Source organism: Lampetra fluviatilis, chromosome 29, assembly GCF_964198595.1.
Source record: "Lampetra fluviatilis chromosome 29, kcLamFluv1.1, whole genome shotgun sequence".
Taxonomy (NCBI): Eukaryota; Metazoa; Chordata; class Hyperoartia; order Petromyzontiformes; family Petromyzontidae; genus Lampetra; species Lampetra fluviatilis.
The window spans coordinates 7,263,179-7,289,738 of NC_136303.1; the positions used below are offsets into that span (position 1 = coordinate 7,263,179).

At 47.2% G+C, this 26,560-nt stretch overlaps 1 protein-coding gene across 1 annotated transcript; it reads right to left on the reverse strand.

Moving 5' to 3' along the window:
* HMBS (hydroxymethylbilane synthase) lies at window positions 1-25,067 on the reverse strand. Its single transcript, XM_078870088.1, has 14 exons — window positions 24,803-25,067; window positions 22,047-22,103; window positions 17,663-17,735; window positions 16,370-16,419; window positions 14,041-14,096; window positions 12,217-12,294; window positions 10,201-10,278; window positions 9,457-9,532; window positions 8,235-8,348; window positions 7,481-7,519; window positions 6,669-6,788; window positions 4,967-5,020; window positions 4,366-4,452; window positions 1-3,744 (listed from the first exon to the last, which is right to left on the reverse strand). The coding sequence occupies exons 1-14, from the start codon at window positions 24,818-24,820 to the stop codon at window positions 3,565-3,567; spliced, it is 1,080 nt and encodes a 359-aa protein (XP_078726214.1). The 5' UTR covers window positions 24,821-25,067; the 3' UTR covers window positions 1-3,564.
* Between the last annotated feature and the right edge of the window lie 1,493 nt (window positions 25,068-26,560).

The window sequence follows — 26,560 nt, forward strand, 5'->3', positions numbered from 1 at the left end:
AAAAAACATTTGACGAGGTAAGGCCCAATGAGCTATACAGCTATTTTTCAGAAGCGACCTGGCCACAAATGGTAGCTTATTACGTGGAAATTTCAAGCAACCAAATACTCCAAAACGTATGCTTCTAAATGTGGAGGGAAAAAACGGAGGTCCTCGAGAAAAATCCAAATATACAGCAGGCGTCGGGTCGGTGTCAAACCCAAGACCTCCCGTATACCAGGCGAGGTAGTTAACAGCTCGCCACCATAGCGCCCACTAATTGGAGGGGGGTCACAAGACATGTGGATCAGCCTATAGAAAATTGAGAGATGGGTGGCTGGGTGGCTGAGGTCACAGAGCCAACACTGCCGAGATCTGGGTTGAAATCGTGGGCGGCCATCCGTGATCAAACCGGGTTTTCACTTCAATCGGTTAAAATCCAGCTGTGAGAATTAAAGACATCGGTTCTGCTATGAGAGCGTGACCCCACATCGGCTAGCGGATAGAGGGTCACTTTCAAGGTTTCCCTGGAGAAGTCCAGTGGAAAATGAATTCCGCACCCGTTCGCTAGAACACACAAGGCCACATTGCTTTGTGAGATTTCTGAACGGATTCTTCATCTCGTGATGACGCCAACGGTACAACAGGAATAATTACCCCCCCACGCCTCCCCTACCGCGAGAAAAAACTGAAGTCAGAGGAAACCAGGCAGACTTTCTGCACAGATGATCCATTAGTAAAGAGAGAGATAAAAGAGAACAGTGGCTGTTATGCAAAACGTTTAGGAGACACAAATAGGCATCTTTTTAAAACAACGCAAAGAATTAACTACATATATTGACGTGCAGTTTTTCATATCCCATCGTTTTGACGTATCGTAAAGATATTAAATATGCAGACTATGTACTCATTCAGTTTGGTGCGAGATCGCGTGAGGGGTGGGAATGAACACGGCATAACTGGCACAAGAGGAGAGATGCAGCATAGTACGCAACTATAGAAGTAGTGACACATTTCAATACGAGGAAATGTAATTATAGTGTGTTCTATAAACTGATTTACCATCATTTCATAATCACAATCTCTTTACGTAAAATCTCAGTCATTGCATCCCAAGCATGTGGATATAAAGTAGTCAAGATAAAAAAAATGTGTTCAATTTAAGTGTTAATTTGACTAAATATTCATTCAGCATTATTGTGTTTGTTAATAACGAGATAAATAACTCCCCCTTTCCATGCCTCTCCACATAAAGTATTTTCCATGACCCATCGGCTGCATGGCCTTCTGGGAGTGCAACTTATCAGCGGCAGTGGTGGAACCAAAAGCAAAACGCTGGAACGTTCCAAGATTCAGTGCCTCATCGGCAGTCAGCTTGAACTGGCCGATCATTGAAATGGGTCCCAGCTCGTTGGAAAACTATTTAATATACACAACACAGAATAGTAATCGAGAGCGCCAAAGTGGAAAATATTAATCACAAAATGAATGCCTCCTCCCCCTACTTTTCTCTCTACAAAGTTAAAATTTTGAACACAGAAGGTCTGTGGGAAAAAAAGATTTCATACTGTGCGTGCAGACGCATATACGGGGGAAGGCGGCGTTATTTATTATTCACGTAAGTGCTCTAAAACTCACAAGCCCTGGACACTTGCAGTTGCTTGTAAATTGTTTCAACACAACACCGCCAAGTGGCCCTGAACTTTGAGTAACAAATCAAGCGATCACACTCCATCCACATTGTTGCTTGCTGCAAAACACGATTAAATTCGCCGCTGAGGATTGGTTGTACGGCTCTCAGAAACTGTGCCGAGTAAAGCATCGTACTATCAGTTTGTTAGCTTTGATCAACCAATAAGTGCGTGACCGTGTCCGTATATACACAGCATATGCATGAAATGCATAAATACAATCTACACAGTGCTGTATATATATTGCACACCCGTATAACGCATATATACTATACCTGCATAAAAATACAGACATGCCCGTAGAGACGAGCATTGTATAAAAGGTGGACAAAGGATTTGAGAACAGCCAGAGTGCGCACACACACTTGTTATAACATCAGAGACCTTCTCGTTTCCATCGTCAACCCCAAAACGTCAATGCCCTCACTCTACTGGATGTTTAACTTCTTTCGCACCGCACGTAGCCAACCGTAACAAATTGGAGGTGCGGTGGCGGGAGGGGAACAACAAAGGCAGTTGAGAAGCTTTCAGAGCTCCGCGTGTTCGCCAACGGCTGATCGGAGTAACGAGCGGATCTCCAACTATCTGTGGTTGGAAGCAGCGATTACGAGTGCAGTGCCGTGCAACTTGGGCTCACTGTGAACAGGTGGCCACCACAGGGTACCCAGGTGGCGGAGTAACGAGCGGATCTACAACTATCTGTGGTTGGAAGCAGCGATTACGAGTGCAGTGCCGTGCAACTTGGGCTCACTGTGAACAGGTGGCCACCACAGGGCACGCAGGTGGCGGAGATGTTAACTACCTCGCCGGGTATGCAGGAGGTCGTGAATTCGACCCCCGACCCTGACCCGCGTACATTTGGAGTTGGCGTGTTCTCCTCGTGGTCACGTGGGTTTCTCTCCCGGGTTCTTCGGTTTTTCCATCCGCATTTAGAATCGACACGCGTTTAAGAATATTTGGCTGCTATAAATTTCCACGTGATAATCCGTTAAGAAATCAATTGTAGCCAGGTTGCTTCTGAAAAATAGCTAGAAAGCTCAGCGGGTCTTACCTGGTGAATATAGTTAATAATTAAGTGTATTTAGCAAAGGTTAGGGAACCTTTTCCCGATCGAGTTCCTAGTAGGAATTTCAGATACCTCTGGCAGGCGGCCACATTAACACACACACATACTGCAAGAGGTCATCGCAGTGGCAGAAGGTACTGAATGCCATAAGATTAGACACAGTTTTGAGAATATTTCCCTCCAGTACCCAATCGGTGTGACTCAGATGCTTGCAGCGATGATTAAATATCGTTTAATGGCCATTTTCAAGTGATAGGCCTCATTTGGCATTGGGCAGCAAGATATCAAGTGTCTGGACATATGAAATGTCATAGGCCATCATACTTACGTATGTTTAATTTCTGTTACACCGTACATAGCCAATCGTGCTAATCAGAGGTATGTTCCCCAACCACGCAGTATTGGGACCTCCGATTAGCACGGTTGGCTACATACGGTTGACTACTTAAGTTCAACATACATACATTGGCAACAGCACTCCCAGCACATCACGTGTGCAACTGTACTCATGGATGGAAGCGAACCACCGCGTATTCGCGGGTGGTGGTGTAGCAGCAGCTTCCACCTCGCGGCGAGAGGGAGGAGAGGGATGGAGGAGGAGGCCTCGTCATTGCGTGCAGGTCCAGCCGAAGGCGGCGGTGCCAGCGGTAAGAATCAGAATATTTATTTATACTAGGAGGAATGCGATGAGCTATAAAACTATTTTTTCACGGATGTCCAGTAGTAGGGGCCGGGCGTCGAGAAGTGGGGGAGGGGGAGGTGGAGGGTGGGGGGGAGGGGGGCAGCCATGTCTGATGCCACCCGTCGTCGCCGCTGTCGTCGTCGTCGTCAGCGCTCGTCGTTGAGTCTCCGCGCCGTCGACAGGATCTCCTGGGCGCCGCGCGACAGCAGCTCCTCGGCCAGGCGGAGGCCCAGGCCCTCGGCCGCCACCATGTCGCCCGGCGCCACGCTGCCGTGAGCCGCCACGCCCACGTGCTGCGCGGGGATGGCGGTGCCGCCCTGCCCGGGCTGCGCAAAGCGAGACACGCGGCGGCACCCGTGAAGCTCTGTCCACCGCAAGAACTGTGCAAGGCGTGTCAATAACGCTGCTCGAAAAAAACAATCCGTAAGAGGTGACGTTACCGCAAATAAAGAAGGGTCATTGCCCAAGATATCACCCATTGTATAGATTTTCTTCAAGGGTAGTGTTGTTGAAAATTGAGTCGAGTTTTTGTTGTTGGTTATTTGTGCTTGTGCGCCACTGTCAATGCGGTATCATGAAACTTTTTTTTTACTTCCCTGTAATAGCAAGTGCTGTTTTACACATACAGCCCCTTTTGTCAAACCACACTGTGCGTTTCGTGGGGGTTATCTGACTACCCTTCACCACACCGGTCGGTGCTGGTTGGTGAAAGTGGAGAGCACAGACAATGGATTTTGCTGCTCTGCCCCCTTCGGACAACGTAGCCCCCACGACGCTCGCTTCATGCAATGGTGGCCACTCATCCAAGCACCCACCATGTATGCAGCAGGCTCAAAGCCTGCTTAGCTTCCGATATCTGACGAGTTCCGGCATAATCCGAGAGATTGCTTGATAGGCTATCAGGTGGTGTAGGCTGCATGCGCGCAGGGCTACGCCGTCACGTTTACCTCTTGCGTGGCATTCAAGGACACTTTCTGGGTGTCTTTCAGACAGTCCGCTCCATCCAGACTATACACAGCACCCGTCAAGAACAGCTGCCGCAAATGGGAAACACGCAGAACGTTAGGAACACATAACAGAAACACAAAGCTCATAGGTACGGTTTATCGATGAAGTTCATATGTATACGGTAAAGATACCCCAGAAAGCCTTAACAGACTTGGAAGGCCGGCACGGCACACGAGGGGGTGGGTGGCCAGCACCACGCCCGGCCGCCTTTGTCTTCCAATTGGCGATGTTTACTACACAGCGCACCAGGTACTCATTTGAGGCCAAGTGAAACTAAGAAAAGCCCAGGACCGGTTCAGATTGTCATCACTGGTGTTGGCCATGAGTAGGACTTGAAATCAGGTCACCAGGTTTGTAGCACAGCGTGTAAACTACTGTACTCCCGTTATATATATACATACACACGCATTCGGGATGAGTTCTCAATTTTGAGATTAATCCGAAAAATCTGAATATATCAGGAATACAAATTTTTGGATGATTTGAAAATTTGTATAATCTGAAAATGTGAATGATGATGGCGATGCGGTCACCACATACTTCTTTCCCCTCCATGCGGCTATGCACAGCGACAGGGACACTGCATCCACCCTCCTGGATGTCACACAAGCAGCCAGCGTACAGCAGAGACACACACACAACAGAGACACACACACAACGGTACATTCATACTCGGCTCTCGTGAGGACAACTGCGTCACATAACGGACATGGTAGATGAGTAATGATCCACCGTACACGTGCGATTTGGTGAGCCGTCACAATTAGATTTTTGAACATATTTTGTGAAAATAATTTTTTTCACAATCTCTTTCATATTGTTTTCCTCTTCTACAGTGTCCCATTTGTACTGTCTGCACTGCGAGTCTTATTTTGTTCCGTCTGTTTTGTCCGAATCGTCTGTTATGCACTTTTTCTGGAGCTATGCACTTTTAAATCGAGATTGAAAAAAATAATTTCCTGCTGCTTTTTGTGTTTAGTTTGTTGTCCTTCCCCCGGACCTCTGATGAGCACGGTGGGCTACGTACCGTGTGAATGAAGTTCAACATACATGCATACATCTGTTAAATCCGTAATGTTTGTTTCATCTGCATTGTCAGTCTCGTTGTTATTGTCGATCTCGCCTATATAGATGGAATCTCACTTCAGACTGCAGGTGCTCTCTGTCTCGTTTGTACCATTTTCTCTCTACTGTCATACAGTATTTGTGACCTGGTCTACATCGTCTCGGCTGTCTGTTTTGTTCGTATTGTCTCGTTTGTGCATCTGTCCCGTTGATTATGATCAATGGCACGAAAGAGAAACGTTCATGAAGTCCGAATGACAAAAAATAACGATGCCTATACACGCACTGTACCTGCGTGTCACATGAGCAATAAAGGGGACGTCGGAAATGAGCAGTTAATGCGGCTGATAAATAACAGCAAACCCGGCAATTTAACCAAAGGCAGAGGACGGCATGGACACAGTGATGAGGGCCTCAAGTTGCTTAGCCCCAGGGCTTCTCCCAGGCAGATGGGCTCCGATATTGGCACGGGACTATAACCACTGCGAAATGTGAGCTGCTTAACCATCGCCGATTATAATCGTCGTCCCAAATTGCACGCTGTTAAACCGCAGGTAAAACACGCTTCACCATTAGCTGTGCTCCGCAAAGGAAATGACACGGAGCAAGGCACAATTTAGTAGCACCAACACCACTTATGTGCACATGAAAACATTATCAATATTATTATTATTCGACTGCACTTTTGGTATATTATTACGTACTGTTACTTTGCTTATAGTAAAGCTCAAAATTCAACATCAACTCACAACATTGATATTTTGAAATCACCGGATTCTCAAGTGCAGAGAGTTGATGGTTCCGCACTTCATTTGAGAGGGGTAAAAAATTAAAATTCAACCATCTTGCGACAAACGTTGCTTTGATGTGGCAGGGCAGGTGGAAAAGTGCTGTCTCCTACTGCGTGGACCAGACGTCACTCGAAAGAATCTCAGACGCAGCTCTGCGATATCCGCTTCCTTTCCCGAACCACGAAGGCCGTTCCCTTAACCACAAGGGGGTTGCGTGCCGCCGGGTGAGATTTGTGGTCTGGCGACGCAATGCCGATAGCACGATCGAGGATGAAACTGCAGTTAAAAAAATAATCGAAAACTATTTTCAAAGAAGCGAACGAGAAAATATCGGTGGCTCTGGCTCGCGGCACGGCAAGGATGACGACGACGACGGCGGAACGCACCAGCGTCCTGAGGAAGGCGCGCTCGGCAACGCAGCGCAGCACGGTGTCGCGGTGGTGCAGGAACGACAGCAGCTCCAGGACGTGCCGGTCCTCGGCACGGACCTCCACCGCCAGGGCTCCCTGCGCAGGCAGCGCAGCGGAGATCAACGGCCGCTCCCGACTCTCGCCATCGTCGTAATCGTCATTATCACCGCCAGCGCTGCTGTGTTAGCGCCGTTACATCGGTTGACCGCTTATTCGCCACACGCATAGTGGAGGCGAGGTTGCAGTAAAGACCTCGTATTTCATTGATGACTAAACATCCACCCCCGGATGATGGCCTTCTTACACCGTGTCGGTGATGCGCAGTTGTTTGAACATAATTGACCACATTTTTCAGTGCGGGTAGGTGGATTACAAGATGAGGCCCGGGACCAGTTCATTCTATTGCTTGCCAATGATGTTAACTGTTGCACTGCTTAAAGTTTACTACTCGCATTGAATTGTTATGCCCGTTACAATTCTACTGAAAAGATAATTACAACTCAATTGAGGACGTGTAGCTTGTAACTAAATTATAAATAATTGCAACTTGCTGGCATTAACCTAATGGCTGTGTGCCATCATTGCCCCACTTTCACACGCATCAACGAGGGCTTCTAAACATCAATAAACATTTAATATTCATTCCACACCTGCCATGCAGTAACATCTCGAGGTGGCACAACAAAAGGGGTTAAACGAGTTCATTATTGGTCAGTAAAAAAAAAGCGGCAATTTATTGCCATCAATCCAGTCTGTGCGCACAACACGCGTGAAAGAGCCGCACTCACCTGTCCCACGGCATAGAGACACACACCCGGGTCGATTATCTGCAAGGAAACACCGACATACATCAGCAACCGCAACGAGACCGATTGACGCATGCGCAATATGCATTGCCCAGAAGAGGTTTTTTGGGGTTAGATTGCGTAAATGTCTTTAAACCCGCCAAAGCTTTAAATCGAAATTTAAATCGAAATTTACCCGCCAATTAGTTACGAGTTCAGCACACCGGTGTGTTGGAGAGTAAAACAATTTCTGGTAATCACAACCAGCCACATCAGGCGACAGAGAGAAATGTGGAGAAAGCCCTCTTGCTTCGGTCTAAACGGTCTAAAATATAATGTTTTGCAACTCCGATTAGGAAGGTTGGTGTGCGAAAGAAGTTCCAACATACGTACATATATACGATGTGCATGTACACTTAAGATTGTTACGCACAACGCAGACGATTGGTTACATTTCACTCGGAACATTCACGTTTAAAACCTACTAAAAAATTATTGTATTTTTACCAGGTAAGGCCCGCTGAGCGATACAGCTCTTTTCCAGAAGCGACCTGGCCACAAATTGCAGCTCAACGTAGTGGAATTTTCCAGTGGCCAAATACTCTTAATAGACTGCGCGCAGTGCTGACCACACAGCCTTTCTCGGCCTTCATCGCCACTCTCCAACAGCCCCTGCCCCCCCAACCCCCACAACGGCCTTGCACAAGTTACACGGTCGGAGGGGGCGGGGGGGGGGATATTTGTCCGTCCCACTCACCTGGCTGATGCGATCGTCCCAGCCCATGCGCGAGAGCCCCGCGGCCGCGAGCACGAGGGCGCTGTACTCCCCCAGCTCGTCCAGCTTTCGCAGACGCGTGTTCAGGTTTCCGCGCTGCGTCGGCCGTCAAGGGGAAAGCCTCCGTCAATGGAATCGCAAAGCACGACGGGAAAATTTCGATTTAAAGCTTTCGTGACTGCAGGGATTTCATCTTCTTGGCTCTTTCGGTAAAGTCACGTAGAAGGAAAATAATAAAAAGAAAACATAATAAAATAATTCTCACGACGTTTCGGCCACAACGCAAGCAGCCGTCCTCAGGTGAAGAAGGACGGCTGCTTGCGGCTGCTCGCGTTGTGGCCGAAACGTCGTGGAAATTATTTTATTATGTTTCATTTTTATTATTTTCCTTCTACGTGACTTTACCGAAAGAACCAAGAACACGACGGGAAACTTGGCCGTGTCCGTTGTCGAGTCGGCGCGTCGGTCGCAGCGCTCGTTTGACTTAACTTTGTCGTATATATTTACACACAAAGCGCGTGCCACAAAATGAACCAGACAAGCAAGACCTCGCTGATCTCGTCAAGGAGCATAAAGCATCACGCTAACTCCGGTCATCCTCGCAGCAGCGACTTTTGGCTAGCCGTTGAACAAAGTCGGTCAGCACATCGCGTAATGATAAAAATATTCACACTGCCAAGTGTACACGCGTGTGTCATTTCACGAGTGGGGAGCGGTCGTGTAGCGGTTAGTTCTACGAACCCGGCGACCAGAGTTAGATTCCCGCTCACGGACAACACAAGTGACGATTACCTGAACCGGCCCTGGGCCTCCCTTCGGTTGACGCAGCCTCAAATGAGCATCTGGTGAGATGTGTAAACACGGCTGGGCGTGGTGCTGGCCACCCACCCACCCCCGAGTGTGCCTTCATAGGTGCTCGCTAACAACACTTGCCCTTTACAGTCTGTTAAGGCTATATGGGAAGTGTTTTTTGTTGTTGTTATTTTATTAACCTAGGCCTATCTGGTATGTAAATATAATTATTTAACAAATTATACTTTTACACGCTGTACATCAACGTTCAAACCATAATGGCATTCCAATAATTGCCGCACCAGCGATGCTCTTACCCCTGCCGTTCCTTTCCGCTGCTGTCACTGCCTCAACTACTGCCGCCGCCGTAAGTGCGGTGGATGACAACGCTGACGCGGCAAGTCAAGGATACGACATCTTTGAAGGCCAGTTGAGGGAAATTCCTCTTCAGCTGGGCTGCACGACGCAGGGAGCTGGTGCCAATCACACTGCACACACACAACACAAGCGGCACCAGTGTCAGTACAAGGGCACACACACACATACAAAACAAAGATCCCCTTATAGCCTTCACAGATTGTTGGGGCAAGTGCTGTTAGCGAGCACCTATGACAGCACACGAGGGGGTGGGTGGCCAGCACCATGCCCGGCCGTCTTCTTCTCCCTAGTGACAATGTTACATATCGACACCGAGCACTCTAATATTAGAGGCTTTGTTGACCTAGGGGAGGCCCAGGACCGGTTGTTCAGATAATCGCTATCACTAGTGTAGAGGCTGTGAGAGGGAATCGAACTCGGGTCACCGGATTCGTAGGGCAGCCGCTACACTACCGCTCACACACACAAATACACACACACACACACATATGGATAGGAAAAGTGAAACATCATCATCGTGGAGACAAAGGTGGCTCGAAGTGCTGCTATAATTGGCTATATGGAGAATCTTGGCCTTCGTGAGTGGGTGTAAACATTGGCACTGGAGAGGAAGAGGCGGCCGGGCGTGGTGTTGGCTCTCGTGCGCCATGCTGACCGTCATAGTGACTCAATAACAGGACTTGCCCCAACACCCTGTTTAGGCCATACGGGTAATCTGTGTGTGAGCGAGTACTCGTGGCGGTGTTGTGTGTTGTGTTTAACAGGTGTGGGCGTGCACCTCTTGTCGGGGAGGCTTTCCAGCGTGTGTCCGGCGAGCTGTGGCGCCAGCACCAGGGCATCCTGGGGATTCTCACGCCTGCGCAGGGCAAGAAGCGAGCGGGGGGGGGGGGGGGGCGAGATGCGGGACAACGCGGGGGCATTGATAGGTGGGGGTGCAGTGTGATGCGCTTTTGGCAACGAGGGTTAGCCCAGCGGTCGGCAACCCGTGGCTGCGGAGCTTCGTGACGTTATTCGCATGGCATTGCGGCTATTAAAATGTTTTTTTTACCGAATAAAAAAAAATGGCTCCGCTTCAAATGTTGGTTTGCCGACCCCTGGATTAGCGGATCACCCACATTGACGAAACACCCTCGATCACATCAACGTCGAGGTCGCCGTCTTCTGGCTTGCCAGGGTATTGCAGTACAACAAGAATATTAAACAAAAAATTTAATTGACATTATATTTTACCAGGTAAGGCCCACTAAGCTATATAGCTCTTTTTCAGAAGTGACCGGGCCATCACAAATGATAACTTAACAAAGTGAACTATCACGTGGACTATCACGTGGACATTTATAGCAGCCAAATACTCTAACATGCATGTCTCTAAATGTGGAAGGAAAAACCAGGGGACCCGGAGAAAAAAATCACATGATCACGGGGAGAACATGCAAACTCCAAATATACAGGCATGAGAGCCGGGATCGAACCCACGGCCTCCTGTATACCAGGCGAGGCAGTTAACATCTTGCCACCGTAGATGAATTTCCATCAGCAAGTGGATTAACTCATGTATGGGGATTGTGTTATTTCCCTCGCCGCGCCTTCCCCACTGCACATGTAGATTTTCTCTAGGTGCTAACGAATCCCTCCGACATCCACAAACACTCATGAATGGAGAAACAAAGAAGAGGCTTTACTCCTTCTGGCAATAACACAGGAGGTGTTAAGATGTTCTTACACCACATAGACACCCTATCGCAATGCATCAGATCTGCATCAACCATACATCATGCTTGTGGTAAAACATGCATAAGGTATTCCAACGGTTTTAATGTAATTTTGGGGTGCTGATTTCAAATCTGGCATCAGTTTTTTGTCTATCACATCAGGTTTTTGAGATATCAAATATTGCATTTTCAATAAAAACTGCAAAAGAAAAATATTAAATAAATGTGGATATCTACATAAAATTATATTATAAACACACTGTCCTAAAAATACAGCACCATATTTTAACACTAAAGCAGTCACTGACTCGCAACAACTTGCAATCATAATTGACAGTTAATTTCGGGTAAAATCAATGAAAATGGGGTATGCCGATAGCATAACAAGTAAACCCGTAAAAACAAAGTTTTTCACTCTAAATCCTTTATATGCGTGGCGGCTAGAGTCCTCTCGTCCTCTGGCTTGAGATGGCTGCCACCTATGGGTCAGATGATTGTCTGCCAGTATTAAGCAATTGGTAATTAAATATTTAATTTGTTTTCCCTAAACAGTGTAAAATTTTGGGAAAAAATTTCCACGAACATTAATTGTCTCGCACAACGAGTCTGTGTGCAAAATGTCAGCTCGATTGGATCACGGGAAATGGATTAAAAAACGATCGAAAGATTTGCACGGTCGTAAGCAAGCAAGCACGCAAGCACGCAAGCGAACTTAATATAAAGGATTTAAAAATGAGATGTGATAGAGCAAATCTGAGATCAGATTTGGAATCAGCACCCTGAAATTAGTCTAGAACAGCTGCAAAAGTCCAGGCCAGAAAAAAACTTTTTTTTGTTGACCAGTGTAATGGTATGCATTGTCCTTGAAACGGATTGGTCTACACCAGAGACAGCCTCCTTCATGGCATTGTCTCTGCACCAGTGTAAGACCAGAGAACGCCAAAAGGCGAACAGCAGAAGGGCGATGTAAATATCAAAGCAATGTTGAGCAATTGTGTACATCGGATAAGAGAAGCAAAAAGGGAGGGATTGCGAGAAACAGAGAAGGAGCATTCTTGGCCGTAAGGGGTCGGGGCACGTACTGGAGAATAGCCCCGACGGTGAATCCGGGCGGCAACGTGGTGGGGAGGTCCTTGAGCGAGTGCACCACCAGGTCAACCCTGCAGGCAGAGGCGGAAGCAGCACCTCCGATTAGAACGGTTGACCAAGTACGGTGAAAAACAAGCTCAACGTACGCACAACACTCACACCGCACACTCGTAGAGCCAGCAGCAGCACTCAATACCTCTCCAGGCAAACTGCACGTGGAGTCACGATGGATTTAATACGTCGGCAGCAGCGAGGAGACGACGTCGTTACGAGTAATTTTATTAAGAGAACGACAGCTCTCTACATTCTACTCACCGCAGGGAACTGTAGCTACATGACCGCAACAATGGCAGACGCCCTCCGGCATGGTCTAGTGTGAGCCTCTGTACGTACCGATACAGTAGAGAAGTGATCTCCCAAAGGTTTGAACACAAAATATTTCGTATATTCTCTTTTCTTGTTATGCTCCATTATCAGCCAAATGATAAAAACACTTTGCAACTGACAACAAAAATTACTGAAATGTCAATCCACTGATGAGTGAAGGCCTTCCCACGACATCTATCGCTCACGGAGATTCTTTGACCATACTTCACCACACTGGTCAAGAGAGAGTTGGTGAAGGGAGCCAGCCAAGGACTGGCTTAGATGTCACTCGACAAATGTTAGCGGAGGTAGGGAATTGAACTCAGGTCGTCGGGTTCGTAGCACCGTGAGCTCACCACTCCAACACCATTCCATCCAATTCACAAGTCTCAAAATATTTTACTTAGGTCTGTCAGGACCACATTTGGCAGAGCATGCGCGATGATACATTGCGAGTTGTTTCTATGGACAACACTTGCTTTTGGCGCAAGCCTGTGACAATGTAAATAGTAATGTTTGGGTCACATTAACCTCTGTCTCCGAAACACTTTGTTTACTCTGCAAATGCCCCGTTTTGGCAAAAAGGTCCGTCCTCAATTGTCAGCACCTCGTAGCAAATTCATAACGAGGCACCCATTGTACAGTACAATCACATCAATCACATATGCATTTAAAACATTTTATATTTATTTATTATTCCCTTCAACATCAACCCAATAACGTTTCATCATTTGTAATCCACAATAACATTCACAATCCTTTCATCAATCCACCGCTGATTGAGGGCCTCCCCATGCCACGTGGTGCGGCTAACACCACGCCTGGCTGCACCTCCGATGAGCATGGTTGGCTACGTACGGTGCAAAAGAATGTCAACGTACACACATGTGGGTTAACGGGGTTAACTGACCATACCGTGACCATGCTGGTCAGTGTGGGTTGCTGCAAAACTAGTTGTTACAGTGTAACAACTATTTTTGCTGCACTGCCCTCTGCTGAAAATGAAGGTAGCGCACCACCCCGCCCCCCTGCCCACGTGATCACTACGGACGAAGCACATAACCAGATCAACGGGAAGAGGCTTTCTCGGAGGAGCAACTGAAAGCGTCGCCGTGCTGCAATTACGGCAGAGTCCACTCTGAATGGGTGGGTGACCGACAGAAGCCCAGAGCGGTTAGTGAGAGCGTGAAATGAGAGTGGTGAGCGCGGTTAGTGAGAGTGGTGAGAGTGTTCAGTGAGAGTGGTTAGTGAGAGTGGTGACAGTGTTAAGTGAGAGTGGTGAGAGTGGTTAGTGAGAGTGGTGAGAGTGGTTAGTGAGAGTGGTGAGAGTGTTCAGTGAGAGTGGTTAGTGAGAGTGGTGAGAGTGTTAAGTGAGAGTGGTTAGTGAGAGTGGTGAGAGTGGTGAGTGTTAAGCGAGAGCGGTAGGTGAGTGTGAAGTGGACGCCACTCACTCGTTCTTTTCCAGCGCTTTCTCCAGCTCCTTGGTGAAGAGGCTCTTCTCTCCGATCTGAGCAAAACACAACGGGGAGGGGGGGTGGGGCCCCCAACAAACACGCGTCAGCGACAGACTGGCGACCCGTGCGAGCGAGGATGCAGTTGGCATCTCCCCCCCACCCCTTCCTCCTCAAAGGTCACGGATACACCTCGCTGACCTTGTTAAGGAACATAAACCAACATCAGGCAAGCTCCAGTCGTCCTCGCAGCAGCGGCTTTTGGCTAGCCGTCGAACGAAAACGGTCACTGCATCGCGCGCTTTCGGATGCGCATCTGCGGCCGTCTGGAATGATCTTCCTTCCGATATTAGGAAGCCACTGGAGCTATAGACTTTTAAATCATGTTGCATAACAGCAATTTTTTTTTTACTGCTTTTTGGTGTTTAGTTTTTTATCCTTCCACGCCACCACCCCCATTGGCACGGTTGACTATGTACGGTGGGAAAGAAGTTTAACATACATACAAGTGGCTTTTTGAAAGGTCGCAAGAGACAAAACAAGCTTTCGGAGGGAATCAATGTAGATTACAGTGGAGGTGGCGTGTTTGGAAGACTAACATCAGTGGTGAATGAAAACCTTAACCGGCGCTAAGCCTCCCCTGACAACCCGCACTGACTATCGAGATGACGTATGATGAACGATACTAACCTATTTTTTTTTTATCTAAAGAGCGAAAGCCGACGGAGCTATATAACTCTTTTTCAGAAGCGACTTGGCCACATATGACAGCTCAACAAAAAGTGGCTCATCACGTGGAAATGTTACATCGAACAACCCTCCACAACCAGCGCAATATTTTGGAGGTCTTCATCCAGCAGTGTCACTATTTCATTTCTAAAGCGAAGCGATTAACACTCTTGCGCAACTGAACGCAGGTTTACGTTACATAAGGGGCACCAGCGGCACTGTCGTGTCGTTCTTGGATGTCGCTTTACGAGCCCCGAGGGAGGATGGCGACACTTCACAAAAAACGGCCGCCGCTACCACCACCCGCCACCCCCCCGTTCCCTGGCTCGCCACGGGCACAGCGCCCCCGCGCTTGCCCGAGTTCCCTGTCCCGCCACGAGGCTCCACTCGGGAACACCCGCCGTCCAGCATTGCCCAACGGGACGAGGGACTATCTCGAATCTGCCGATCGATAAGCCGTACCCCGCACCCACGCGGCGGCGACGGCAGTAAGATGGTGAGATCGCTCAAGCGAGCGGCGCACAAAGCACACTGCTGCTGGAGGGCACGAACGAGATTGTACTCACACCTTCACAGTAACATAATACTAAATGACATGCGCGTCTGTGGTGGAAAATATTAATAATTTAGCTTATATAAAGCAGCCAGTGATTACTGTAAGGGTATTTTTCTTGTCTTTTTCACCAATGCCATTCCGATCGCGTTCGCAGCATCATGCCACAAGACGAAGCGTTCGTTGGGATCTCTCACAGAGCAGTGCAACCCGTTTGTGATCGAGAGCGGCCCTTGGAAGTGGATATCACAGAGTTACTGCTGAAAATCCCTTCAAGCAACCTCCGGGTGACACATTGGAGAGCAGTGCTTTCCCACCTGACATTTTTAAGTTATTAGGAGGTGGAATGTAGCCAACATAAGTGTAGAACCAAACTTTAATTGAAAGTTGTTTTAGTGCAGCGAATGTAAACCGAGCTGAGACCACCAACTTTACACCAGATAACCGTGGTTTATTCAGAGGCGGATGCTGCCTGGATTCAAAGCCAGGCTCTCAGCGGTGCCAGCTCAGCGCTCGGACCTCTGAACCCTATGACCACCTCATTAATGGTTTGTTAACCCTTCGCTGTTACGATGACGTACGTGTACGTCATCGGTTTTTCTTTCTATTCGGAAGAAAAACTTTATAGGTTCGTCTTCTGACCTGAAGGCGTACCGAGGATCCCACAAGGTCATGCGGGAGGGCGTGTTGTGCAATTTGGCGCCAGCGATCATAATGCGCGGTCGTGTCACTACAGTTCTCTGCGGTGAGTACAGTAATATATCTTTAAAAACAACGGTGCTACTCCTCTCTAAATAAAATCAACCCTGCACCGCTTGCGCTTTTCGAGATTCAGCGGTGAACGGGAACCCCGCCAACTTGCAGCCATCTCGGAACGGGTAAGGGTTAAGAGGACAGTCCTGTGGGTGAACACTTGTTTCGTATTTCTAACATCTTAAGGACATGGGGATTTGCACGAGAATGCCGTTTTCTCACACAACGTCTTTAAACGCTGGAAGCGAGCGCGCCGGCCGTGAACGCGGCCGAGTGGCGGTGGCACAGCCCTACCTTGGAGAGGGCCACGTCCAGTATCTGGTCCCCCGTGGTCGTCATCGCAACTGCAAAGACACGCACGCCCCGATTTGCCACCCGTCGCGCCAACACTCGAACCGTTCAGCCTTCAGCAGAGGTGACGCGCACTTTCTCCTCCAGCCCCCCCCACACCCCATCGCCGCTTGTAGTGCCTATGCAAGTTGGACGAGTGAGGCCCAGTTCCTCCTCTCTCTATCCCAGCCAAATGAGCTCTGTGTTCAGCCTTTTGCCCGTGGAATTTCTGTGCCCCCTTCCATTGTTATTGTTCACGCTCTGGAGAGCCCACTCTAAAGGGGGGGGTGGGGGGCCTAGGTGGCGTGAGCTTGCAATCAGAATGGGTTTGTTGTACCTTGACCGTTGTGATGATAACGTAACGTGTGCTGCTGGAATTTTTCCGCATCGAACTTTTGATAATGTACAATAAATGCATGGACTCATTCGTGAACTACACGTGTTATTGGTCAAATAATAAACGCATGCTTAAGCTTATAATTACGAGTTTAATGTTTCACCCTCTACCACAGCGGTTTAATAATGTCACGATTTCATTCAATGGCAGCATCTCCAATGGCTGAAGTGATCAAGTCAACCCATTACATACAACATATATGATTTCAAATTTGTTTTATTACACGTGCAATTTAATGCACATATCATAAGCTTTGGAATCTGTATTATTCGATTAATTATTCAACACCTAATTATAATACAGGTGGGTTACAGAAACCAGGGCTCAGTATATGTCTCCACTAAGCCAGTGTAAGCATGTAGAACTTCTTTTGCACCATGCGTAGCCAACCGTGCTTAGGGAACGTGATTTCATTTGATCCGATCCTCAAAGCTGTCACGTAATATCTATACAGAATTATCAAGGTGCACCAGACTAAAAACGAAACTATTTTTATTTTACCAGGTAAAGCCCACTGAAATATAAGGCTCTTTTTCAGAAGCAACCTGGCCAAAAATGATAGCTCAATGAAGTGGCTTATCACGTGAAAATGTATAGCAGCCAAATACTCTAAACGCATGTTGATTCAAAATGTGGATGAAAAAAGACAGAGGACCCGGAGAAAAATCCACGCGACCACAGGGATAACACTCAAATTCCACATATACATGCGTCAGGGTCGGGATCGAACCCACGACCTCCTGTATACCTGGCGAGATAGTTAACATCTCACCACCGCGGCACCCTTTCTGTGAAGTGGATATGAAAGGCTGTGGGATGTAATTTACCAGTCGGCCACTCGGAACACAGCCAGGACTTACCGATCTCAAATGTGATGAGAGGGTACTGGGCTTGCAGTAATGCCACCACGCTGTCAGTCTGGATCCGAGCCAACTGCGTGCACACACAGCGGTACAGGCCACCACACGCAGAGGCACACGCACACTCATTTAGACACATATGCATGCATGCACACAAAAGACAAAGCATTTAACAGACTGTTGGGGGAAGCGCTGTTAGCGAGCACCCATTAAGGCAGGCACGGCACACAAGGGGTTGGGTGGCCAGCACCACGGCCGGCCGCCTTCGTCTTCCTAGTGCCGATGTTTACACACCACACCAGAAACTCATCTGAGGCCGAGCCGACCTAGGGGAGACCCAGAACTGGTTCACGTACATGCATACGCATGTACATGTGCATGTACACACACGTGTAACCAAAGGCAAGCACAGCCCAGCAAACAGTACAATATGCAGTTCAACACACTGTATGTATGTAGAACTTCTTTCGCATTGTATGCAGCGGTGCGGGAGAAGGACCACAAAATAAACACAAAAAGCAGTTCTAAAAGGAACGAGTTTTCAATCAAGATTTAATAGTGCAAAAAGTGCACTCGCTACCATGTCACCGCAAAACATGTAAACAATCACAGGGATGCGAAGCTTACGGTGAATGGTTAATGAACAAAGTTTAAAACTTTAATTTTATCAGCACAAACACTCTGTGAAGGTGAACAAAACAACTTGTGTAATCAGTGAGATTAAAATAAAAATGACAAGAGGTGACCAGGTGACTTAGGAAGTTGGCATTTCCGTGATCCTGGGCTCGAGTACAGGCAGATGACCATGATTAAACAGAGTTCTCAAGTGTGACGAGTCGATGGCTTCAGTCAGGTTCACCCACGACTGCACAAAACACCATCACTTGAAAATTTGGCTCTGTGCTCGATTTGGCTATATACCAGCTCGGGAAATAAAAAAGATATTGGTGTGACTGTCAGGTGACGAACATTACTCAAGAAGTGTCGGGAAGGTACCGCAGAGGCAGCTCTGTGACATTGGCTTCGATTGTCCGTTTTCTAACATGGAGGGTTGCAATGTTCCAAAAGAAGCTCCAAATGGATATAATGTACAGAGAGAACACATTGCATGATGCAGAGAGCACAATGGGGATGAGATTGAGGAACTTTATACAGTAAACCCTTGTTATTTCGATACATATGGGGCTCTGGCCTTGCCAAATTATCCAATATTCCAAACACTCTACAATGGTACTCCCCCAGTGCCTCCTGCCCCAATAACATTTTTTTTCCAAATTTGTTTTCCCAAACTCTTTACACATCAAACGCATTGACACACCTGCATCAATTACATTTTAAATAAATGTGGAATTGTCTCACAGACTAAGGAATTTATACTTCAGTCCCTTTCTATTACTTCTTCATGTAGGCGAAGATGACATTTCTGAGAGGGTTGGGCTTGCACAGAGCGCATAAACAAGGTAAAGTCCAAAGCGACACGTCTGCACTAACGCTCACCACGCACGCCGTCACCAGACAGAGACATTGTTCTGGTCGTGGTGTGTGGCGTCGCTTCACGTTTATGCCGAAATAGGACCATTCGGTACGGCAATTCGCCGAAAGTGCAGCCGTGCCGAATTATCCCCAATTACGAATCATCAAATACCGAAATAACAAGGTTTTACTGTATATTCTAAAAAATTAAAAATATATAGCAAGTGAAATCTATTAACGTCAAAATGCCACCGCTCTATTTAAATTGATAAATACATGCTATTTTTTTCACCGAGTCTCCAAATGTATAAATCTACACTGATGTCTACCGTAAACCGTGACATCGCAGAGTGCTTACCAACTTGCATACTGCGCATGACCCATCTAGAAAGAGAACGTAAGATAAACTCCAGACACGTGGTATCGCTCGATCATTAAGAATCAAATCTCAGCGGATTTCATTGAGTTTCTGTCGACCGTTGTTGCAGCCACTGCGGGAGTGGTGTAACGCACCCAATCTCACTGGCAGGGCGAGAGATCACATCTCGAAGGCATTTCATTTGAACAGCCACAGACGTGTGGCAATACGCGCGCGCGTTGACCATTATCAACGTTAGCAAACCATTCGTAGTCGTCTATCTTCAACATCATCACCCACTGCTGTTGCTGTACGCTCAGTGCTTTGACAGCAAAGTTGCATCAATTGGCTTAAACTACTGGGGGGGGGGGGGGGGCAGTCGACAGAGGTCGCAATCTAGTACCCGATACCCGTACCCTACCCAATACCCGGCTACCCGTACCCAGCCGGGTACGGGTACCCGTTTGCGACCCTGGTGCGGCCGGGTACGGGTACAGGTAAGCCGTGAGTCACTGGTGAGTCACCGTTTGTCACTCATTTCCCAACGTCTTGTCTCTTCTCACAATTCAAGTTCCTTGAATCAACCCACCCACGCCTGCAACATGGCTTCATCCCAGAGGTCGCAATCGGGTACCCGATACCCGTATCCTACCCGATACCCGGCTACCCGTACCCGGCCGGGTATGGGTACCCGTTTGCAACCCTGGTGCGGCCGGGTACGGGTAAGGAATCAAAACCCGTTTGCGACCTCTGGCAGTCGATGCATCCAGAGAAACATATGGTACGGTCAACAATATGAAAACTCAACCGGGAATTATATATCAACAAAACGTCAGGACAAGTGTACACAGTTAACTATTGATCAGCAGATTAACTGTGCCTGTGAGAAAAGGTAGAAAAATATTAAATATCATATTCCACACTAGTTTTCACCTTTGACACAAACACACGCACATCGCTACTAAATTAGCCACTCTGAACTCGTGACACTCCAACCAGTTACTTCAAGAAAAAATAAAGTCTAGAAGACACATTCTACTGATTCACCCCCATGATATGTATGTACAAATGTGCTTGTAGAGCTTCATTTAAACATGGTGGCGAGATGTTAACTCCCTCGCCTGCTATATAGGAGGTCGTGGGTTCAAGCCTGATCCCAACGCCTGCTGTATATTTGGAGTTTGCATGTTCTCCCCGTGGTCGTGTGGATTTTTCTCTGGGTCCTTCGGTTTTTCCCTCCACTTTTAGAAACATGCGTTTAGAGTATTTGGCTGCTATACATTTGCACGTGGTAAGCCACTTAGTTGAGCATTCATTTGTGGCCAGATCGCTTCTAAAAAGCTACATAGCTCAGTGGGCCTTACCTGGTAAAAAAAATAGTTTAGTTTATGTTTGCATAATCGGTGTTTTCATTTTATCCTGGAAACCCCTCACACCCCATTCATGACTCCAAATAAATTAGTTGACTGTATAAGGGTTCTAAAATTTCAGGAATAAATGTTTCTACATCGGAGAATGAATCAATTAATGAACTGCTGGGATCGACCAATTAATACGTTTTCAAGTACTTTTAAAGATCCTGCAATGATGTTTCAATAACGCAAGACGACCTAAACTACCATGTTCTCAAAAAAGTTTACATGATTTATAACATTATAGATTAAGCTGGACTATAATGTTTTGGGGTAATGTAACTGTAAGTAACTAAATACTTGCTCATGTTACCAATATTCATTATTTTAAAACAATTGTTATCAAATAGCGTACTTAAACATTGCTGTATATGAATATGATGTCTTAACACACGTGCTTTTTTTTAAGGATCAGAAGTTTACTTCCCAAGTAAAGCCCATTGAGCGAGGAAGATTTTTTTTAGGGCGACTTGGCCGGCAGACAACATCAGAGCATTCCACAATTAAAGATTTGTTAAAACATAATAATAGCAATTATTTAGTAAAACGGCATTCACACTTCTTAAACTTTGTGATTTTAATAACAGAGTCAGTTTCAAAATATTGTACGTTCGTGCAGATCCAGCATGACCACCTCCACTACCGCTACGAGGTGCTCAGAAGATTGGGGATGGACGTGCTGACACTTGGGGACGGACATGCTGACACTTGCTTCAACACCGCAATGCATATTGCCCCATTCAAAATGCTCAGCAAAAAATGATGCACACACCACACTTCCTATGACCAAATCGTACTGAATGTGCCTAATCTTGTCGGATCCCAAAAGCTAAGCCGGCATGAGCCTGGTTGCTACTCCGATGGGAGACTGTCGGGTAATCCACAGGGTGATCTACACTTGGGCTGTGAGGTGGCCAAAAGGTGGCAGCACAGAAATGGGTGAAATTCATCTGTGTGCAGCTTTGAATGTCATCTCCTCGTCTGCAATGACCCCCGATTTCTTCCCCACGTGAAGCCGAACGCTCATTGCAACGTAACTTCAAACTTTTCCCATTGGGTGACCCTCCGAGAAATATAGGCTTAAGATTCATTGAGGCTTTCCGTGCATCGAGGGCATTTAATTCCGTAATTCTTTCCGTACCTGGCTTTTCCGTGTTCCAACTCGCACCACTTGCGGTGGGCGGACATCTCCCGTACTCTGTGAAAGAAAGAAAAAGTCGAACTTTGAGCGGGCTAACTTCTGGACATGTCCTGTGTTGGGTTTTCATCGTCGGTGTTTCACCTGAAAATGCCGGCAGCATTGTTATTGCGGGCAAAAAAAAACAGCAGCAAATGGAGTTCATGTTAAAGTAACAATGTTACACCACCACCACATCCGTGCATCCTCAACCTGTGCACACCAACAACCACCACTCAGAGAAGCAATCAACCGGCTGAGGAGAGGGGATCTCAAGCTGTGGGTTAGCCGTTCAAGAGAGCTGCACAGACCAGAGGACATTAGACACGAGAGCGGCCAAAGAATCCACAGAAGAATATTTTTTGTTATAATATACTCATTATGTATTCACATTATATTTCGATTTAAAGCTTTCGTGACTGCATGGATTAATATTCTTGGTTCTTTCGGTAAAGTCACGTAGAAGGGAAATAATAAAATAATGAAAATAAAACATAAGATTAAATTCTCACGACGTTTCGGCCACAACGCAAACAGCCGTCCTCAGGTGAAGAACGGGGCTGTCAGAAAAACAGTGCCATTAGGACGCTGTCTTTCCGACAGCCCTGTTCTTCACCTGCTGTCTTTCCGACAGCCCTGTTCTTCACCTGAGGACGGCTGCTTGCGTTGTGGCCGAAACGTCGTGAAAATGTTATCTTATGTTTATTTTCATTATTTTATTATTTCCCTTCTACGTGACTTTACCGAAAGAACCAACAATATTCACATTATGTAGCGATGTGCTGCACAAGATCAAAGGCCAGTGCAGAATGGTCAAGGTTGTGCTCCACACCTTCACCAAGCCACACGGACCAGCATGGTGAAGTATGACCGACAAAGGCATGGAGAGGCCATCAACAAGCAGTAGAGTGACAAATGCCTGAACATTATTATTCAGAATCGGAATCTTTATTCAGAATGGTGGAATCCGATGAGCTATGAAGCTCTTTACCACAAATGTCCAGTATGATTATGATCATAATCCATATCACGACAGACCTATGTATAAGCTGAATGAAGCTAAACCCACAAAATGAATGTTTTGTGGTTTTAGCGGGGTTAAAAGTGAGCCAGTGTTCTCTTCACGTTACTTTCACTATTCACTGTACTGTGAAGTTGGTAGTGAAAATCACACATATTCCAGTAAAGTGAAAAAGTCTTGACACCAGACATTGTGAGCGATCAGGCCACTTATGTAAATTAAAGTGATAGTAAATGTAGTCATTAGTAATTAGGGTCCCGTCAGTTAGCAGTCAATAATTGGAGAGCAGCGTGGATTTTAGTTAATAACAAATACAATAAACAGCAAATGCAGCCTCTTAAGGAAATCCCGGTCAGGTTGGCAATTTATAATGAACTTCTTTCGCACCGTACGTAACCAATCGTGCTAACAGTGAAAGTATGTATACTGAGCGTGATTCAATGTCACTTAAAAGCCAGCTGCTATTGACACGGCGTGACCGTACCCTAAGGAATTGTGACTGCAACACTGTCACTTAGACCCGTACCCAATGATACTAAAAGTATTGAATGGTGACTGCATTAATTGTAGATTTGAAGCTTTCGTGACTGCAAGGATTCATACTCTTAGGTTTTTTTCGGTAAAGTCACGTAGGTAAAAAATAAATTATAAAACTAATATAAATAATAATAGAAATAAAATAAATATATTATTTTCTTTCTATTATTTCTATTATTTGTATAATATACTAATTATATTATTTTATTTCTATTAGTATTTCTATCATTGTTATTATATAATATTTATATTATTTTATTTATATTAGTATTTCTATTATTTTATTATTGATTTTTTACCTACGTGACTTCACCGAAAAAATCTAAGAGTGTGACTGCATTACTTTCTTACTGTCGTAGTACATTGAAGGCTATACGGTGCAGTTATTTCCTTTGTAGTACTGTAACAGCGAATACGGTATTACAACTACAGCATTGCATTACAGCTATAATCATGGCTTTATTATTAGACCAATTCCAGACCTTACTGGTTAACCCTTTATAAATCTCAACGTTCATCCTACAAAAACCCAACACATGGGAGAAACACAAACAAATAGATATTTAATCTAGATTTCAATAAAAAAAAACAAATAGACATTTAATCTAGATTTCAATAAAAAAAATAGACATTTAATCTAGATTTCAATAAAAAAAAACAAATATACATTTAATCTAGATTTCAATCAAAAAAATTTTGCCCGGATTTAAACGGCTTATCGATCTGGAAACTCAATTTCACCTTGACCAGAATTCGAGGTCTAAACCCGCGTGGGTTGATGGCTTTGCTGCTACAGTCGTGAACGCAGCACCCACTACAAGCCACGCAGCCACTTCCCCGTGGCCCACGTGTCTGGGCAACGCATGCCAATGACCCATTCCGGTAGTGACTACAATATACTAAATATAATAGCGCATCAATGACTGCGACTGCCTGTACACACTATAGCAGTCGACACTGCACGGTGTACAGCATGTCACTTAGACACAGCCTTCACGTGTCCTGCACGTGTCTGTGCAAGTGACTTGCAGTACCGTACCGACTCTACAGCGCTGTCGTAGCAGTAGCAGCGACTGCGTTCGTCAACACAGTACACAGTACAGGCTACAACAATAGTTGGTTCTGTGGCGAGTGTGTAGACGAGGTCCCACCGCAAACTCACCGCGCCGTTCTCCGCCATCGCCGGCTCGTCCTGCCTGCCCGCGGGCCCTCTCTCTCGTCACCCCCCTCGTGCTCGCCCTTCACACCGCAACTCGTGGGGTCGCTCGGTTTGACACGACGACGGCGGCGGCGGCTGAAGGACGGGGAAGGGTCGAGTCTGAGGCGTCGTGCTCGCCGTGTAGTGAGAGGAGGGTGGCAGGAGCCGTGGGGACGCGTTCCTCTCCCCAGACTCGCCTCGACTCCACTCCGCCTCGCTCGGACAAAGTCGCCGCACCCCCCCACAGCCCCTCCCCCACAGCCCCCCCCCCCCACAGCTCCCCCCCCACAGCCACGCCCCACGCGCGCGCGACCGGCCTCGTCTCGACCAATCGCAACGCGCGTTGCTAGGGAGGGGAGGGACAGGGAGAGGGGTGAGAAGGGAGGGGAGAAAGGGGGTGGGAGGGGAGGGAAGGGAGGGACAGAGGGAGGGGAGGGGGGGACAGGGGGTGGACAGAGAGGGGTGGGAGGGGAGGAAGGGGGTGGGAGGGGAGGAAGGGGGTGGGAGGGGAGGAAGGGGGTGGGAGGAGAGGAAGGGACAGAGGGAGGGGAGGGAGGGGGGAAGGGAGGGGGTGGGAGGGGAGAGGAGGGATGGTAGGGACAGGGAGAGGGGAGGGGTGAGAAGGGAGCGGAGGAAGGGGGTTTGGAGGGGAGGGACAGAGGGAGGGGAGGAATGGGGTGGGAGGGGGAGGAAGGGGAGGGACAGAGGGAGGGGAGGAAGGGGGTGGGAGGGGGAGGAAGGGGAGGGACAGAGAGAGGGGTGGGGAGGGGAGGAAGGGGGTGGGAGGGGAGGGGAGGAAGGGGGTGGGAGGGGATGGGGGCCCGACCAGCACGCGGTCGAGCAGCGCGCCGTTGGCTGAGTTGGTTAAACATGCGGCCAGCAATTCTATATGACGTTTGCATCTATACACGTGCCGAACAGTTAGACATACCTGTCAACCCCTTATCAGTGCTTCTCTACCTTATTACAGACCAATTCAGACCTTATCGGTCACCCCGTGCCCCTTCTAAATCTCAACGTTCATCCGACAAAGTCCCATCACAAGGGGTGAAACACGAACAAATATACTTTCTTTTTGCCCGTATAGAAACAGCTGTACGCCGTATGGACCTAAATAAACTCAATTTCCCTGTACAAGAATAGGGGCCATCCATAAATGACGTCACGCGATTTTGGACGATTTTTTACCCCCCCCTTCGTCACACGACGTCACAAAAAGTCAGACCCCCCCCCTCAAATATGACGTCACAAAGCTCTGCCCCACCCCCCCAAAATAAAAATGCTTCAAATCGCTTTAAACGATTGTCATTGGCGCCGCACTCTGATGTTGCAGGAGAAAACATTTATTAAAAAGTCTATTTAATTAAGTAGAACGTGTTGTATTCTTAGGTTTTTTCGGTAAAGTCACGTAGGTAAAACATCAAAATTAATAAAAAATAAAATAAAATAAAGATCACAACGTTTCGGAGGCAACACAAGTCTCCGTCATCAGGTGGGACCGTCACAGCCAGATTAGCTGCATCAAGTGAGGCAATGATTCAAGATGTAATCCCTTAAAAGCGAGTTGAGGGGGGAGGAGAGGGGGGGGGAGCTCATCAGAATGTGGTAGCCAATGAATGGAACGTATCGGGAGGGAGGGGGGCGGGGCCAAAACGGTGGGCGATGGCGTGGAAGCGATTGTGCGCAAGCGACAAACTGCTGCACACGCCAACGCATTGGACA